Source organism: Elephantulus edwardii, unplaced genomic scaffold (assembly GCF_000299155.1).
Source record: "Elephantulus edwardii isolate Elephantulus edwardi_28Jun2011 unplaced genomic scaffold, EleEdw1.0 scaffold00268, whole genome shotgun sequence".
Lineage (NCBI taxonomy): Eukaryota > Metazoa > Chordata > Mammalia > Macroscelidea > Macroscelididae > Elephantulus > Elephantulus edwardii.
Window position 1 is genome coordinate 34,773 of NW_006400018.1, and position 16,590 is coordinate 51,362.

General features: G+C 44.1%; 1 protein-coding gene across 3 annotated transcripts in view; it reads left to right on the forward strand.

Moving 5' to 3' along the window:
- Positions 1-16,220, forward strand: part of STX5 (syntaxin 5) — a 36,321-nt gene extending 20,101 nt beyond the window's left edge. Inside the window, exon 11 of one of the 3 annotated variants that reach the window (XM_006899810.1) lies at positions 15,433-16,220. In XM_006899810.1, the coding sequence (XP_006899872.1) occupies positions 15,433-15,484 (52 nt within the window). In that variant the 3' untranslated portion in view covers positions 15,485-16,220. The remainder of the gene's footprint in view (positions 1-15,432) is intronic. The other 2 variants (XM_006899809.1, XM_006899811.1) reach the window with 2 other exon arrangements.
- Positions 16,221-16,590: the final 370 nt, after the last annotated feature.

Genomic DNA, 16,590 nt, shown 5'->3' on the forward strand with positions numbered 1-16,590 from the left:
TGTCACTGTAGAGAAATCCAACTGATTTTTGTATGTTGATCTTGTATCCTGCTACTTTGCTGAATTGGTCAACTACGTCCAATAGTTTTCTTGCTGAGCTTTAGGGTTTTCTAGGTATACTATCATATTATCTGCATAGAGAGATAATTTTACCTCCTCTTTGCCAATTTGGATACCTCTTATTTCCTTCTCTTGTCTTATTCTCACGCTAAGACTTCCAATACAGTGTTGAATAGGAGAGGTGAGAGTGGGCATCCTTGCTAGTTCCTGTTCTTAAAGGGAATGCCTTTAACCTCTCTCCATTGAGAACGATGTTGGCTCTCGGGTTTGCATAAATACTTTTTACTATGTTGAAGAAATTCCCCTCTAATCCTATTTTGTTGAGGAGAAATCATTAACTTTTGTGGACATTCTTGTTGTGTGCAATGTAGGTGACTTTGAGGGATGGATGCAAACACCTGAATAAGGTGAAGTTTAAGAGAGAACAAAGTGTGGAGGAGGCAGAGACCAAAAAACAGTTTTCTCTGAGTTTTGTTGTAAAGGGGTGTGAGGAAATAGTGGTCCAGCTGGTAGGAAAAGTGAGTCAAAAGCTGCTTTCTTTTAAAGGTTTTTGATGATCAGAAATTTTGAATTTATGAAAAAGTTTAAGAGAAGTGTAATAATCACCTTATAGTTATTAACATTTTTCCAGATTTGCTTTACTTTTTATTTTTTTTAACTGTTTCAAAATAGGTTGACAATATTAAAATAAGTCACTCTTAAATATTTGTACCATACACCTAAGAATAAATTCTTAGCAGAATATAATTCATAGAAAAAGACGTGAATAGAAATATTAACTTATCTAATATTCTTTACTATTCAGTTAGTGCTCACATTTCTGTAATTACCTCTCAGATTTTTCTTTTGTGTGTGTGAGAGAGAAAGAGAAAAAAAATTACATTTAGAATTAGCCAGGTGGACTCAGGTCAGATAATTACAATTTTGTTGGCAACATCTGAAGCATCATAGTCAGGAGCAAGTTGAACATAGGTCTTCTTCTCTCCATCAGGCCTAATTAAGTTGTTGACACTTGGCCACATCAGTGTCATAGAGCTTCTTTACAGCTTGTTTGATTTGGTGCTTGACACAGCGTGTTGTTATCTTCTGTCTTCTTCACAGCTGACTCCATGGTCAAGGGAAACTTAATGATGGCATAGTGGTCAAGCTTGTGTCTTCTGGGGGTATTTGGGCTGCCTTCGGAGTCTCAGCATCTTAGGCCCCTGGAAGGTGACATGTGGATCTTCTTTTGTCTGTGGCTGTGGATGCCCTTCAGGACTGCCTTCTGGGCCTTTAATGCCTTTGCTTTGGCTTCAGTTTGGGGAGGGTCAGGAGCTTCCTTCTTTACTTTCAGTGTGCCATCTTTGTGGAAAGGGACCCCTCAGCTTTTTTAATGGAGTTTTTTAAAATCCAAATCCAAAATCAAGCAAACGTTTATTGTAAGTTACACCATTTTAGTTTTGTTATTTTTTTTTCCTGGTATATTGAAAAAAAAACAGGATTAAGGGGAGCTCTGGTGGCCTAGTGGCAAGAAGCTGCACTGCAATCCCAGAGGAACACGTTTCGAATCCACCAGACGCTCTGCCGGAGAAGGAGGCGCAATATCCTCCTGTACCAGTCAGATCCGATTTGATGGTACACGCACACAAAATTTAAAAAAAAAATCAGCATTATTGGGCCATGCTATTTTAACAAGAATATGAAAAAAAATTAATGTGACCATGTTGGGGGAAAAAAAAGAATTAAATTGCCTCTTTGAAGAGAGAAGGCTTGGTGGCCTGCAAAGTGCTTGTGTTCAAATTTGGTTGTTTTAGTCATGCTGCTTTTCCTCTATCCTATGGACAGTGAATAAGGATGATAGAAAGTGAATGGATGCCTTTGAGCTGTGGTGCTGGAGAAGAGTGTTGAATATACCATGGACTGCTAGGAGAACAAACAGGTTTGTCCTGGAGAGGGTGAAGCCAGAATGCTCTTCAGAGGCAAGGATTCTGAAGCTTCGTCTGACATACTGTGGGCATGTTGCAAGGAGGGACTGGTCCTTGGAGAGGGACATCATGTTTGGCAGAGTGGAGGGACGGTGTAGGAGAGGAAGACCCTCAATGAGATGGATCGATTCTGTGATTGGGGTGGTGGGAATGAGTGTGTTTGAGACGATGAGGTTGGCCAGGATAGAACTACGTTTAGGGCTCTTGTACATAGGGTCACTATGAGTCACAAGCGACTTGATGGCACGTAACAACAACATGCTTCTATAATGGAGACACCACAGAGAACTTGAAAAAACAAAGTTATTCTCATCATTTAAACAGGGGAGTTCTAGTGGGTTGACAGTTTTGCTGCCAACCCAAAGCTGGACGGTTTGAATCCACCAGGGAGAAAGATGGGCTGTCACTCCTTTCGGATTTACATCCTCTGAACATCCGTGGACGGTCAGCCGTGAGTTGGTTCCAACTTGATGACAGTGAGTTTGTTGAGGTATTTTTTACCCTTTAGGGGAAAGGAAGGATGAGCAGTTTCCCACGTGATTTAAAACTTCAGGAACTCAATGGAAATTCAGCTCTGAGTCAGTTCTGACTTGATAGTGTTGACAGTTTCGGTGTTAGAAGTCTGAGTTCAGGATACAGGCCTTAGGAGAAGGTCCCCTCTGTTCTTCCTTCAGTATTGGTAGGCCTGACCTTCCCCAGTGTCCGGTTTTGTTGTACAGGGTCTGGGTCCAAAGAGGTGCACTCCGCTCCTGGGGATTATTTCTTGATGAGACTGACACCTCCTCCTTAGCTCCCTCCCCTCCGATTTTATCCCTAGTGAGGGTAAAGGGTTTCACAGTCCTAATCCTCCTGTAGCTAGAAGTGTTCAGAAAGTGGAATGTCGTTGCATTGCTTAGCTTTCACATTACCTCTGTGTCTTTTGGGTTTTGTTTGTTATGGGAGTGTGCATGTGTGTCTGTTTGTATACACACGTATTTAATGAGTTTTGATGTTTAAGATACATTCACATTGAGTCAAATCTGATTTACGACAGTTTCACATGTTACAGAATACAACAGCTCCATAGGTAGGGCTTTCTCATCGGTAATTTTTATTTTATGTTATGGAATATTTTTTTAATGAAATTTTTTTAAATTATGATTTAACGAACATTTACAGAGAAGTTAGATTTTCATTTGTTCATTGTTGAATGTTTTCCCCCTTCCCTCCCCTCCTTTTCCCCCTCCCCAGTTCACTTTTTAAAAATACTCATTGTTGCGCAATTACCTACTTCCCCTCTCCCCCCCACCCCATGTATATTTTGGAGGGACGGAGCTTAATCCACGACCATACAGAAGTGGAGCCTAAAAGATTTAGGCTAAACATTTTATGAAAGAATACTTCCTAGACAATGCTGCATGGCTTCTGTGGCACCATCCTCAGAGTCAGGCTGTGAGGACCAGCGTGGTCATTGGATAGAGGTAGTGAGTGACACGTTTCTCTGCTTTTAATAGTACTTTTTTTTTTGCTCCAATCATAAAAGAGAGATTTTACTATGCAAAAGTATTGTCTTCCCTTTAAATGTTTTGGATGTGTGCTAAGGTTTTTTATGGCATATCATTACCAAAGGTGACTACATAGAAGACTTCATGAACTCCGTAGGGCTGATTAATTCCCAGCTTATCTAATGTGCTACTGCTTCGACGCACACTATTTAAATGGCTGCTGTGTGGTCCCAGGGGCTGGTGCTGTGGAAGTGGCGATGGCAGAAGCTCTGATGAAGCATAAGCCCACTGTCAAGGGCAGGGCCCAGCTTGGTGTCCAGGCGTTTGCTGACGCACTGCTCATTATTCCCAAGGCTTTATTTGATGTGTAGTTTATGAGTGAAGACTTGAGTAGGATCAGAGGTGTGTATTCTCTAAAGTGAATGTAAAAGGTTCTTGCTCAGAATTCTGGTTTTGACCTTCAGGAAACACTAGTCAAAATTCAAGCAGAACATTCAGAATCCGGTCAACTTGTGGGTGTTGACTTGAACACAGGTGAGCCCATGGTAGCAGCAGAAGCAGGCGTGTGGGATAACTACTGTGTAAAGAAACAGCTGCTTCACTCCTGCACTGTGATTGCTAGCAACATCCTCCTGGTTGATGAGATCATGCGAGCTGGCATGTCTTCCCTCAAAGGCTGAATCCTGCATCTGTACCAGGCTTGTCTTGTCTGAATTATGAAAACTAGAGTAATCTAAGACAAGAGCAGTGGAATCTTTATTCAAGCTTCAAGTGGTTTTAAAGGAATTTTCTGTTCCCATGTTCAAATAGGAGGTCACTTTACCTATTTAAATTCTGAAGTCTACAGTATTTTCTAATTGCACTGAAGTGTATACACATAAAGCAAATCCTTTACCCACTCAGTCGGTTGTTTGCCTTTAGCTTCAGTGGCTGAAATGACATTAGATAAACATGTTATCTACCTTGTTAATAAATACTACTTAAAAAACAAAAAAAAAAAGAGAGATCTTGTGATAGATCTTCCCCACAAACCTTTCACCCAGGTATAATTTTTTTTTAGGATGATTTTTTTAAAATATATGTTGTTTTTAAAGCGGTTTGAAGTCTATGGAAAAACAACAGAAAGAACAGATTTCTGTTTAACTGCTCCCCTGTCGCACACTCTTTTACCTGTTCAGTCCTCCATTCTGGTGGCCCACTTGTCAAAACTCATAAAACAGCGCTAACACACTGTTAACTGTGGGTTTTGAGACAAATGCTGAGTGAGTGCATTACGTGTGCTGTGTGATACTGCTCCCAGATCACAGTGATTTGTTTTACCTGTATATTCCCTGTGCTCTGGCGAGCTGGCTTGGCAGTGGTGACAGCAGTGGGCTTAAGCTTGCCACTGATTATAAGGATGCCGTCCTGATGGGTGGGGGTTTTTTTTGGCATGCTTTCTGGTGCACATTTTGGCTTGGGAAGCCCTGGCAAAAAGGATATTTATGTAACTACTGTACATTGAGCAGGAGTCCTCGGGTGGCATAACCAGTGAGTGCTTGACTGCAGACCCAGAGTTTGGTAGTTTGAACCCACCCAAAGGTGCCTTAGAAAAAAGGCCTGGCAGTCTTCTTAAAGGTCACAGCTTTGAAAACCCTGTGAGATGCAGTTCTGCTCTGCACACATTGGGTCTCAGTGAGCCAGAATCAACTTTACAGAGAGGACGCCGTCTCGGTTCTAGAATCAGGAGACCTGGTTGATGGATCTCTGATTCAGTGGAGACCTGGTGAACCGTGGAAGGATTGAGCTCTAAACGCGGCAGCATCTCCGGCTGTGATATATTTCGATTATTGGAATATTGTCATAGGTTCAGTGGAACAGAATTATAATACTTAACCCAGGGCCTTTCACAGATGCTTGTACTTTCAATAGTTAAAATCACACCATGTTATTAGGTTATGTCCTGGCTTTGTTTGAGAGTCCATCATACTGCGTGACCGATAGTGTTCATTTTGTCAGTGTCAGTGTTCACTTGATTGTCAGTGTAGCAAACATTTTTATCAGGGGACAGGCAGACGAAGGTCATCCTGGTCCTCAGGGAAGTCAGCCTGTAGGTAAAATATAGACGGCTCAGTGTCGTAGAGAAAGAGAGGAGAGAGCTCAGTGTAGCACCTCGCCTAGGTGGGGGCAGGGCTTTCCCAGCAGTGATACCACACTGACACCGAGGGAGAATGTCGCACGAAGGAGGAGATGGAAAAGGCCAGTCCGTGTGGGCAAAACCAGCCCAGAAATGAGTTAGAGCTTGGTAGATTCCAGCATTGCAGGCTTACTCACCATGACTGGGGAAGTGGTTGCGATGAAACTGGAGGAGGATGGAGTCAGATCACAGAGGACCTGTGGGCCACAGTAAGGTTATGTCTTGGGAGAGGATCTGAGAGGGAGTGGAGTGGAGTGGGTGAGGAGAATGGCTTTTTTTTCTGAACCTCAGACTTCATGGAACATCCAAGTAGCAGCATGGTCTGTTGCTCAGAAGGGAAGGCTGAGCTAAGGGTAAGGAACTGAGAGCCAGAGGTCTTTTGAGAAAACTGTGGATGCAGCAGGGGACCGCTCAGGGTCACTGTGTTAGGGGCGAACACAGGAACAGATTTCTGCATTCAAGGGACATGCAGAGAAGGGACAGATCGACCCACTAAGTGTGAGGAGGAGACTTAAGGGAGAAGATTGAGAAGAGGGGGGTGTAATCTTAAAAGATGGGAAGGAATTTGAGGAAGGAAGGAGTGATCATTTCTCAGTGCCTCTGAGAAAGGAATCATGAGGTGGAGATTGTAAAGTGTTTTGGATCCAGGATTAGCATTAATTGAATTAATGCCCACAAATATCAGAAGCAGTTTATACAGCAGGTGCGAACATAGAAGAGAAACTGAAAACAAATGTGGGTAACTGTACATGAGAGAAATAGAAATTTTTAAAGAGTGAAAGTTTAAAAATAGACCAAAACAACTTAACTAGGTTTGCTTCCGGGATCTGAGTTTGTGCACCCTTGTTAGAAGCTGCTGGTTCAGTTCCTGGTTCTTTGGTTTGCAGATTCTTGGCCTCACACTGGAAACTCTGGGTGTGAGGTCTGAGACTTGAGACCAAGTGACCCTTAATATCTTTTTTAAAAAATATATGTAATAATAATAGTTTTAAGTTGTAATTATCTAGTGTAATACAGGTATACATCAAGTGGCTGGTTTAACCAGAAATTTCTTTTCTCGCTGACAGTAGACTAGATTCCACATTTGGAACATTTTCTCTTTGTGCCTTCGGTGTGGAAGTTTTTACCTCTTAATTTTCTCTTCCTGATTCTTTGGAGATTTCCTTGTGTCTTGTCTTCTCTTTAGTCTCTGCTCACTTGTTTGATCACTGACGTTTTTTCCCCCTTTTTAAAATTTTTAATTGATATTTTAACAGAAGTTTACAGAAAACTTAGATTTCTGTTCATTCATTGTTGCACATTTTCCTCCCTACCCCCTATCCCAGCTCACTTTTCTCTTTAAAAAGATTCTCTCATTGTTGCAGAGTTTCCTCCCTCCCCTCCCTCCTGCCTCCCAGTCCACTTTGCTATGCATCTCTTATTCTGACTGTTGTCATGCAGATAATACCTAATCATGTAATTATTTTAGACAGTCCTTTCCCTCATCTATTTAAATGCAGTGTTCATTATTTATTCTCTCTTTTCTTAGTTTCCCTCCAACCCCCATGTCAGTTCTGTTTTATAGCAGTGGCATTATGCAGTATTTGTCCTTTTGTGATGGAAATATTTCACTCAGCATTAAGTCCTCCAGGGTCACACATTTTGTATAATATTTTATGAGTTCCTTGTTTTTCAGTGCGGCATAGTATTCCATTGTGTGAATATGCCACAGCTTCTCTATCTATTCATTTGTTGATGGGCACTTGGGTTGCTTCCATCTCTTTGCTGTTGTGAACAACATAGCGATAAACATCAGATGTACATGATTCTTAATATCTTCTTTAAAAATTACTTATTTATTTCTTTTTAATTTGATGTATCATTGAATTGGATCCATCTGGCACAGGAGGAGTTTGTCCCTCCTTCTCCAGCAGAGCATCTGGGGGATTCGAACCGCTTCAGGATTGTAGTGCAGCTTCTTGCCACTCTACCAGATCTCCTTGATACTTAATATCTTTTAAGGTGTGAAAACTGTTCATCTAACTTGTTATTTCTCTCTCCTCTTTAAGTGAAGACATTAATACTCTGGAAACATTGGGAGGATAGTGGAGGGAATGGTCAGTCATGCTCCCTTCACCTACACTAAGCAACTGCTGACATTGTAGCACAACTGCTTTCTCTCTCTTCTTGAAGAGAAGAAAATGCAGCCATTTATGTCCAAGTACTTCAGCATGCCTCTGCTAGAACGTGACCTTCTCTGAGCAGCCACAATGCTACTGTTGTGCTACAGTCGTTTCCTAGAGCTGCAGGACCACAGACGGGGTGGTGTAAGACAACAGAAGTGTATTGTCTCACGGAGGCTGCAGGTCCGGAGTCAGGGCCCTGCTGGCACTGCGGATGCTCAGGGAGGATCACTCCTGGCCTCACCTTGGTTCTGAGGTCCCTGGCAGCCTTTTCTGTTCCTTGACTTGAAGGTGCTTCAGCACAGGTCCTCTGTGTCTCTTTCTAAGGACAGCTGGCCAACTCCAATGTAACTTTGTTTAAGTGACTAACACCCAGCTTCCAAACAATTACTACTGGAAATGAGGACTTGAGCATGTGTATATCAACCCATAGCTGAGAAAAGACAAATTCTCCAATGCTTATCTAGTACTAGCAATATTAAAATATTTCTAATCTTTATTTTTTTAAAAGGAAGGAAATAAGTGTTATTGTTAAGTGCTATCAAGTCACCTGCAACCCATAGTGACCCTATGTAAAAGCCCTAAACCCTGCTTTATCCTGTGCCAATCTTACTATCTTTGATACACTGACCCCCATTATCCTAGTCACTGAATCAATACGTCTTGAGGGTCTTCCTCTCTTGTGCTGTCCCTCCACCCTCCCAAGCATGACATCCTTCTTCAAGGACTGATCCTGCCTTGCAGCATGTCCAAAGTATGTCAGACGAAGCTTCAAAATTCTTGCCTCCAAAGAGCAGCCTAGCTTCACCTTCTCCTGGATGAAATTGTTCTCCTAGTAGTCCATGGTATATACAGTACTCTGCTCCAGCATGACGGCTCAAAGGAATCCATTCTCCTTCTATCATCCCTCATCATTGTCCAACTTTCTGATGCATAACAAGTAATTGCAAAAACCATGGCCTGTATCAGGCACACCTTAGTCTCCAGGCTGACGTTATTGCTCCTCAGTATCTTGGAGAGGTCTCTGACAGCAAACTTTCCCAATGCAATTTGTCTTTAAATTTCCTGGCTGATGATACCAAGAGATTGTAGATTGATTGTAGAGCCAAGAAAGCTGAAGCTGGTAACAATCTCAGTCTCTTAATACTCAATTATGATGCTGCCAGTCGGCCCAGTGGTGAGAATATTTGTTTTCTTGATGTTGAGCTTTTTATAAAGAAGGAAATTAGCTTTTTAAATCAGTTTGAGAACCCAGCAGGATCCACGCTTTGTGTTTGGTTATTATATCTTTTTAGTCTGCCTTTTTAATATGTCTTGGAGAAACTGCAGCCATAGAGCTTTGGATTCAAATATGATAAAGCTGCGCCTAACATACTTTGGCCACGTTGCTAGAGGGGCTGCTCCTTGGGAGGGACATGTTGCTCAGGAAGGCAGAGGGTCGGGGAAGGAGGGGAAGACCCTCAACCAAGAGGATTGAGACAGTTACCGTTGCACTGGGCTCTGGGGAAGTGTGTCAGGAATGTGAGGATGGGACAGCATAGGACAGGGTGCAGATCTTTGTCCATGGGGTCACTATGAGTCGTACTTGACTTGACAGCACCTAACAGCAATCTACCTTTTATGCTGTCTGCTTTTGTATGGCTGATTTCTTCTCAAGAGGCCAGTATTGTAAAAGGTCTCTGTGATACATTGTTTCATTGTTTTCCCAGATTAGAGTTTTCAACTCTCTTGACTGTGCTTAAGTCATCACATCAATCAGAAAGTCTATGCTGCCTGTCAAGTGAGAACTGTCAGGTAGCCCACCCACCAGTGGGTTTTCGGTAGTCGGTAAATCACACTGGAGGAGATTACCCATCTTTCTCCTATGGAGCCGCTGATGGATTCGAACCTTCAGAAAGGGGCACAGTTCCCTCCCTAAAGACTGCACCCCCATAGCTCTCCCTAGACCACAACAGTAGGCACTTGATGGGTCATTAGCCCTTTATGCTAAGAAGCCCTGATGGAGTAGTGCGTTCTGTACTGGGCTCCTAACTGAAAAGTGAGTAGTTCAAATCCACCAGTTACCTCATGGGGGAAAAATGATGCCATGTGCTCCAAGTGGGCTTACTGCAAAGGCTTAACTTCCCCCCACCCCTCCACTTCATACATTGTGGTCCTACTGTCATCTCTGCTCAGCCAGACTAGCTTCTAACAACTTGATTCTTTGCCTCTTACATCTCTTCATAGGGCATTCTTCTGTCCTTCTGCTGAGGCTTGGCGCCTGTTTCCCCCAGCGCTCTCCTTCCCAGGCTCTATTCTCTGTCCCATTCATTGTTTTGTCTGTTTTCCTTGTGAATATCTCTGAATAGCCCTGTGATTCTTAATTTTTTTGACCATCCAAATTCCCATTTAAGTTTTTGTTCATGGACTCTAGTTTAAAATCTTTTCTATGCCAGGTTGCATGTCTTCAGTTTTTCCATTTTTGTTAAGCAGAGTCATTCGTAATTGACAGTTTAAACCTTAATCCGTATAATGCACCCACACTAAGAAATACGATTAAAGTCAAAAGCTAAGAAACACCATTTGGAGAAGCTGAGCCCCTGAGATTAGCTCCTGGTGACCTCACAGTGGCCTTTGTGGGACTGCCACCTCTCGCCTCACTTCCCAGGTAGCAAGTGCCAGGCTCCACCGGATTGCCCATACTCACAGCTCACAAAGTCTCTGCTCCCAGAGCCTCTTAGCAACGATCGGGTGTCTGTCTGTCTGTCCATATTGCATGTGTCAGTTGACTGGAAAATGCTTTCCTTTTCTTCAGCACACACTCAGGAGGTTCTCTTTTTGTGAGAATAGAATGTCTAATTCTCAGAATCTGAGAATATCTATTTTTAAATTGTCATTCTTTCAGACTTTCTATTTCTTTCGTGTTTGGTTGCCCACAGATTTTTTTTTCTCTCTTGCTTCCTTGTTTCTCTTTTCAGCATTAACCTGCTTTGTAAAATCACTTCTAAACCATATAGCTGAAGCTGCTAGCACTGACCCAGTTAATCCTGGTCCCTCAGTCCAACCCTTTTAATTCGTACTTTGTTGTTTTTATGTGCCTGTGAGTCACTTGTGACTCATAGTGACCCTGTGTACAGCAGTCCTGAAACCTGCTCTATCCTGTGCCAGCCTTATTGTCTCTGACACACCTACCCTCATTACCCCAGTCACTGAATCACTCCATCTCATTGAGGGTCTTCCTCTCTTGCACTATCCCTCCACCCTCCCAAGCATGACATCCTTTGTGTTCTCTTCATGAGTGGCTTTTTTGTCCTAAGTTCCTGTCCATATCACTAACATTTTCTACCTGTCTCACTCAGAACCAAACCAGGATTTCCTTACTCCACTGGTCTGTGAACATTGTCCCTGTTAAAAATGCAGCATTATTAGTTCATTAGATAAAAATAAGTAAATATAGATGGAGAAGAGTTTGAGAATGTTAATAATTAAAGCTTGCATGGCTCCACAATCAACATTCTTGGCATCAGCAGTCACGAAATCAAAAGACAAATTGCATTGGCTAAATCTGCTCTCAGGGTCCTCTCCAGAGTACTGAGAAGCAACAGTGTCAGTCTAGAGACTGAGGTGCACCTGATCCAAGCCATGGTCTTTGCAATTACTTGCTATGCATCAGAGATCTGGACAATGACTAAGGATGACAGAAGAAGAATTGATACCTTTGAGTTGTGGTGCTGGAGAAGAGTCTTAAACATACTATGGACTGCCAAGAAAACAAATAGGTCTTTCATGGAGAGGATAAAACCAAGTTTCTCCTTGGAGGCTAGGATTTTGAAGCTCATACTTTAGGCATGTGACCAGGAGGGACTGATCCCTGGAGGACATCTTGCTTGGAGGGGTAGAGGGATGCCACAGTAGAAGGCCCTGAATGAGATGGATTGACACAGTAACTGGGACAATAGCGGTAGGTGTGTCAGAGTCAGTGAGTCTGGCTCCGTAAAGGACAGGCTTCAGAGCAGCTGTACCTAGGGTCGCTATGAATCGCAAGGAACTCGACAGCACTTAACAACAACAAATATTGATAAGCAAAAAAACTGTAATAGTTAACATTTTGAAGACTCTTACTCTGGGTTTAGGAGCTTGGTGGTATTGTGGTTAAAATGTTTGGCGGTTCCAGTGCAGTAACGCAGCCTATCCCAGAGAAGCCCCGGGGAGAGTTCTCTTTTCTTTGTGAAGGGCAGGGAACCCTGGAATAGGTTCGCCCCGAGAGAGGGCCCTGTGCTTTGGAAAGCGTTGCTGTTCCTGCAGCTCTCACTGGCCCTTGAAAATATGGAGGAGAGGGTATAAATCGATGGGCCTACCCATATCCACAGCAGGTCTCCATGGTGAACAGCCTCTGGCATGTTGGAACAGTGGAGGTAAGGCAAGTTGGCAGGTCCGTAACTTCAGGATAATGATCGGCTCTAAGGCTGGGTTAGCTGGGCTGGGGTGCATGAGGCACAGCTGGAGAGGCGCCCAGGGAAAAAAAATTAAAAGATGCTTGGCTGTAACCTCAAGGCCAAATACTTGAAGCAGGAGAAAGAGGAGGTTCTTGTTTCTATAAAGATTTGCGTTGAACACGCTGTGGGACAGTTCTGCTCTGTCCTCTGAGTGGCTGAAAATTGGAATGTATTAGCTGGCTGATCATGACCTGTACCAATCTGAAATGACAGAGAACCATCCTATAGGCTTCTCTTCACTGAACTGGGAGGACATTACCTGCTCTGTTTTTCTCCTGTGGAGGCTCAAGTGCACTTGAAGCACCAGTCTTTTGGTTAAACCAGATGCTTGCTTGTTATGCCACCAGACCTTCTTTACTAAGGGTTAGGCACTCTGCAGTTGTCATTTGAAGAGCATTCGTGGTGTAGTGTGTAGCGAGTTGCATTGTTTACTCAAAGGCTGGGTGCCTCCTACAGTTTGAACCTACCAGCCACTCCTCTGGAGAAAGATGGGCCTTTCCCTGCTCATTGCAATTTACAGCCTCAGAAGCTCTAGAGAGGGTTGCTGTGAGATGAAACTGACTCGACGGCAGTAAGTTTGAATTTTTGAGTTGTCCTTTTATAGATTAATAGTAGGAACTGTTATGCTCATTTTGCAGATGTGGAAGAAAGGTTACATGACTGACTGATTTAGGGTCATAATAATAAGGGACAGAGCTGGTTTTTAGTACGGAGCCAGGAGTTAGCATAGAGCTCACCTTTCTGTGCCTTAATAAACCAGATCCCACCGCCTTCAAGCAAATCTGACTGTTGTGATCATTGGGTTTCTAGGGCTGATCCTAACTGAACAGCTAATGAATTTGAACTGTTAACTTTTTGGTTAGCAGCACAACACATAATGCACCTCTTAAAGTTATTACCAATTTAATCCCATATTTGTTGTTGTTGTTATTTGCCGTCAAGTCATTTCCGACTCATAGCGACCCTATGCACAACAGCCCTAAACCCTGCTCTATCCTGCGCCAACCGCACTGCCTCTGACACACCCATCCCGATTGCCCCAGTCACTGAATCGATCCATCTCATAGAGGGTCTTCCCCTCCTGTGCCGTCCCTCCACCCTCCCAAGCATGATGTCCCTCTCCAAGGACCCGTCCCTCCTGGCAACATGTCCAAAGTATGTCAGACGAAGCCCCAGAATCCTTGCCTCCAAGGAGTAGCTTGGTTTAATCCTCTCCAAGATGAATCTGTTTGTTTTCCTGGCAGTCCATGGTACATTCAGTACCCTTCTCCAGCACCACAGCTCAAAAGCATCCACTCTCCTTCTGTCCTCCCTAGTCATTGTCCAACTCTCTGAGGCATAACAAGCGATTGCAAAGACCATGGCCTGTATCAGGCGCACCTTAGTCTCCAGAGAGACACTGTTGCTCCTGAGTACCTTTGAGAGGTCCCTAACAGCAGACTTTCCCATCACGATACGCTTTTTGATTTCCTGACTGCTGGTGCCAAGAGCGTTGACTGTGGAGCCGAGCAAACTGAAGCTGTGAACACTCTCAATCTCTTCCTGGCGCTGTCAATTGGTCCAGTGGCGAGAATCTTTGTCTTCTTGACATTGAGCCTCAGTCCATACTGAAGGCTGCAGTCCTTGACCCTTCGCAGCAAGTGCATGAGGTCCTCCTCAGTTTCAGCAAGCAGGGTTGTGTCATCTGCATAACGCAGATTGTTAATAGATCTTCCACCAATCCTGATGCCACAATTCTCCTCATAGAGCCCAGCTTCTCGGATAATCTGCTCTGCATACATGTTGAAAAGGTATGGAGACAAGATGCATCCCTGGCATACACCCTTCCCAATTTTGAACCATGCAGTGTTACCCTGCTCTGTTCTGACTACTGCCTCTTGATCCAAGTACAGGTTTCACGTTAGCACAATTAAATAATCCCATATAGATAGTTCTTAAAAGAGCCCAGTGATCAAAGCAGACCTTCTTTACTAGTTAAGTTAAATTATTGTTTGCTTTAAAGAGAACTTTAGGGAGCTCTGGTGGCCTTGTGGCAAGAAGCTGCACTGCAATCCCAGAGGTATGCGGTTTGAATCCACCAGATGCTCTTCTGGAGAAGGAGGGGCAATCTCCTCCCGTACCAGTCAGATCCAATTTGATGGTACACACACACAAAATAATAAAAATAAAATTAAAAGAAAGGAAGATTTAGGATTAATTTTTGACTTAAGGTTTAAAGATTATCTCAGGGGTTCATACATCCTCCATGGCTCCAAAAAGACTGAAGTCTGAAGTTTTGCAATTCTGTTCTACCTTTCCCCCCTTATGTAAACTTTAATCAGAATGCTTAATAATGGTAGCAGGGCACTATCCATTCCTTCTGCTCTCAGGGCAGAGGAGACAGTTGTTCACTGAGGCAGGAAGCCACACATTCCATATCCTTTTACTATTCCTGATTTCCTTTCTTCCTCCATTGTACCTTGGTTGACCCCTTGCAAGCTTATAAATCCTAGGCACTATGCAGTGAACCTGCGAGAGAAGTATGGGCAGTCCTCTCCCGAGCGATTACTGCCTCTGAAAACCCACCAGAGGGCCAGCTATGGGTCACTTCTGACTCTACGGTACACAACAACAGCTACATGCGGTGAACTAGTGGTAGAGCAGAAACACTAAACCGGAAGTAGGCCAGTTAACTTAACTGGGATTTGCCTGACACCATTATTATTAATGTCCAAACCAAGGAACCAGCTTCTTTAAGTATTTGGTTATACTTTAACAGGCTCAGCGGCTGTGCTTTTTTATTATTGTTAACTTTTTCCTGTTGAACCTTTTGCATTGGTGCAGTGATAAAAGTAGTCATCTGTGTGGCCCTACCCTTAACAGTCAGAGAGCTCTAGTGGCAAGAAACTGTGCTGGAGTCCTGAAGGCTCATTGTTCGAATCCACCAGATGCTCTGCTGAAGAAAGAGGGGCAGTCTTCTGTGCCAGTTGGATCCAATTCGATGGTACACAACAAGGGAAAAAAATAGTCAATGAGTCCTTTCTGCCACCATTAGCCTCCTTTTTCTCTCCTACCCCAGGTAACCACAAAAAAGCTCATGTCTGTATGCTTATAGCCTTGTTTTTAATCCAGTGTCCTCCTCTTTCCTTCTGGTTTGTCTGTAGGATCGACGAGAATGTGCTAGGAGCCCAGCTGGATGTTGAGGCCGCCCATTCAGAGATCCTCAAGTACTTCCAGTCCGTCACTTCCAACCGGTGGCTCATGGTCAAAATCTTCCTCATCCTCATTGTCTTCTTCATCATCTTTGTGGTCTTCCTTGCCTGAACCCTCTCCGCTCGGAGGCACTCCATGGAGGTCTGAAGCCCTCCTGGGAAGGCAGGTGGATCCGTCTGCCACCACTGAGCCTGTACAGGGTGCTTGGGAGAAAGGCCCTGTTTCCCTGGAACTGCTGAGAATGGCCACTGCCCCTTGACCCCCTCAACCTCTGTCTTACCTCTTAATGCCCTGTCCTTCCTCACCACCCCTCAGCCCACGAAACACACAGAGTTTTGGATTTGGACTCCACTGGGAAGTGGCTGGAAGGGAGCAGAGGCCAGCTGGGAGCCAGTGGGAGAGGCAGATTCCACTAGGAGTTTTTATACACCTTCCCCAGCCTCTCTCCCACAGGAAGCACGAGCAGCAGGGGAAATGATGCCCTTCCTCACTTTCCTGAGAACGAGGAGAGGAAGAGAAACTGTCCCATGGACCAACTTTCCCATCTGGGTTAGAATTTGACCTCTCTCCTTCCTCTTTTCACTGTGAGGCAGGGGGACTGAGCCTCTGTTGCCTGCACAACCCCAACACTGGCTGCTAGTGACTGTCAATCTGCCAAATGTGCTGCAGCCCAGTTTTTCCCAATTACAGCAAGACTGTCAGCCTCACTAGCTGTGTCGTCATTTCTGGGTGGGAGCGGCAGAGGGTCCTAGGCAGCAGGTGGGGTAGACTGCTGCCGCCTATTAGAACCACTTACCCTGTGCTACCCTGTACTATGGGCTGATGGCGCCAAAGGGCCCTCAGGTGGCCTGGCCCATGACGACTCTGGGTTCTGCTAGCACAGCTGTCTCCAAGCAGAAAAGAATTCACTGGAGAAGCACCTTACAGGCATGGAAGCTTCCTTTACAAGGACAAACAGGGTATCAGAGCGGGTGATTGGTCAACTCCAGAACCATCTCAAGCCGTTGGTGGACTGGTTTCATCTCCGTCCTTCAGCGGTTGACCCTAGTTCTCTGAGCAGGATAAGGCAGGACTCTG